Consider the following 1,285-nt stretch of genomic DNA (forward strand, 5'->3'; position numbering starts at 1 on the left):
TCCGGCCAGCGCGCACCACCTGTCCCCGCTGTCGCCGGCGTCGGGCGGCGGCGGGGGCGGCGGCGGCGGCCACCAGGCTCTGGTCTACTCGCAGCCCGGATACACGAACCTGAACGCCATGCTGGGCAGCCCCCAGCCGGGCGCCCTGCACCACGGCTTGCGCGAGCCGCTCCACGACGACGCGGCGGCGGTGCACGACGGCCACATGGAGTCCCCGCAGCAGGCGTTCGGCCACCACCAGGACCACTCGGACGAGGACGCGCCCAGCTCCGACGACCTGGAGCAGTTCGCCAAGCAGTTCAAGCAGCGGCGGATCAAGCTGGGCTTCACGCAGGCGGACGTGGGCCTGGCCCTGGGGACCCTGTACGGCAACGTCTTCTCGCAGACCACCATCTGTCGCTTCGAGGCGCTGCAACTGAGCTTCAAGAACATGTGCAAGCTGAAGCCGCTGCTGAACAAGTGGCTGGAGGAGACCGACTCCAACACGGGCAGCCCCACCAACCTGGACAAGATCGCCGCGCAGGGCCGCAAGCGCAAGAAGCGCACGTCCATCGAGGTGGGCGTCAAGGGGGCGCTGGAGAACCACTTCCTCAAGTGCCCCAAGCCGTCGGCGCACGAGATCAGCACTTTAGCGGGCACGCTGCAGCTGGAGAAGGAGGTGGTGCGCGTTTGGTTTTGCAACCGGAGACAGAAGGAGAAGCGCATGACGCCCGTGGGGGTCCCGCACCCCAACATGGACGACGTATATTCCCAAGCGGAGACCCCCCCGCTGCACCGCTCGCTGCACAGCCCCGTGCAGTGACTTGACTTGACAGCCCTGAACGCCCCCCGCCGCCCCCTTACCCACCACCGCCAGGCTCCTTTGTAGACAAATAAAAGGGACTTCGTGGAGTTTACACTATTTAAGTTTCCTCGACGAGACTTTTGTTTTTTGTTTTTTTTTTGGGGGGGGGGGGGGGAAGTTGTGTGCAGTTTTTTTTTTAAACTTAGCATTGGGAATAAATGTTGAGGAAAAAAAATCACATCTAGTGACAAATATTCAATTTAAAGCAAGACAAAGATTTATTTACCAAAATTATAACGGAGGAGATGTAAGGAGAATCATCATCTCCTTCCCCTTTTTTTGGGACCGTGAACGCACCACACGCCTGCAAAAAAAAAAAAACAACAACAACAAAAACACTGGAGATGAAAAGTCAGCACTGAATGAACTTGTTTTTCCTTTGCTTGTTCTTTTATTATTATAATTGTTGTTTTTTTAATTTCCAAACATTTTAACCCGAGT

General features: G+C 56.8%; 1 protein-coding gene across 1 annotated transcript in view; it reads left to right on the forward strand.

Moving 5' to 3' along the window:
- pou3f1 (POU class 3 homeobox 1) overlaps positions 1 to 840 on the forward strand; it is a 1,251-nt gene extending 411 nt beyond the window's left edge. Inside the window, exon 1 of the mRNA XM_061675695.1 lies at positions 1 to 840. This exon is cut by the window's left edge and continues 411 nt beyond it. Coding sequence (XP_061531679.1) covers positions 1 to 802 — 802 coding nt within the window. The 3' untranslated portion in view covers positions 803 to 840.
- Positions 841 to 1,285: the final 445 nt, after the last annotated feature.

This window comes from Phycodurus eques, chromosome 4 (genome assembly GCF_024500275.1).
Source record: "Phycodurus eques isolate BA_2022a chromosome 4, UOR_Pequ_1.1, whole genome shotgun sequence".
In the NCBI taxonomy this organism is placed as follows: domain Eukaryota; kingdom Metazoa; phylum Chordata; class Actinopteri; order Syngnathiformes; family Syngnathidae; genus Phycodurus; species Phycodurus eques.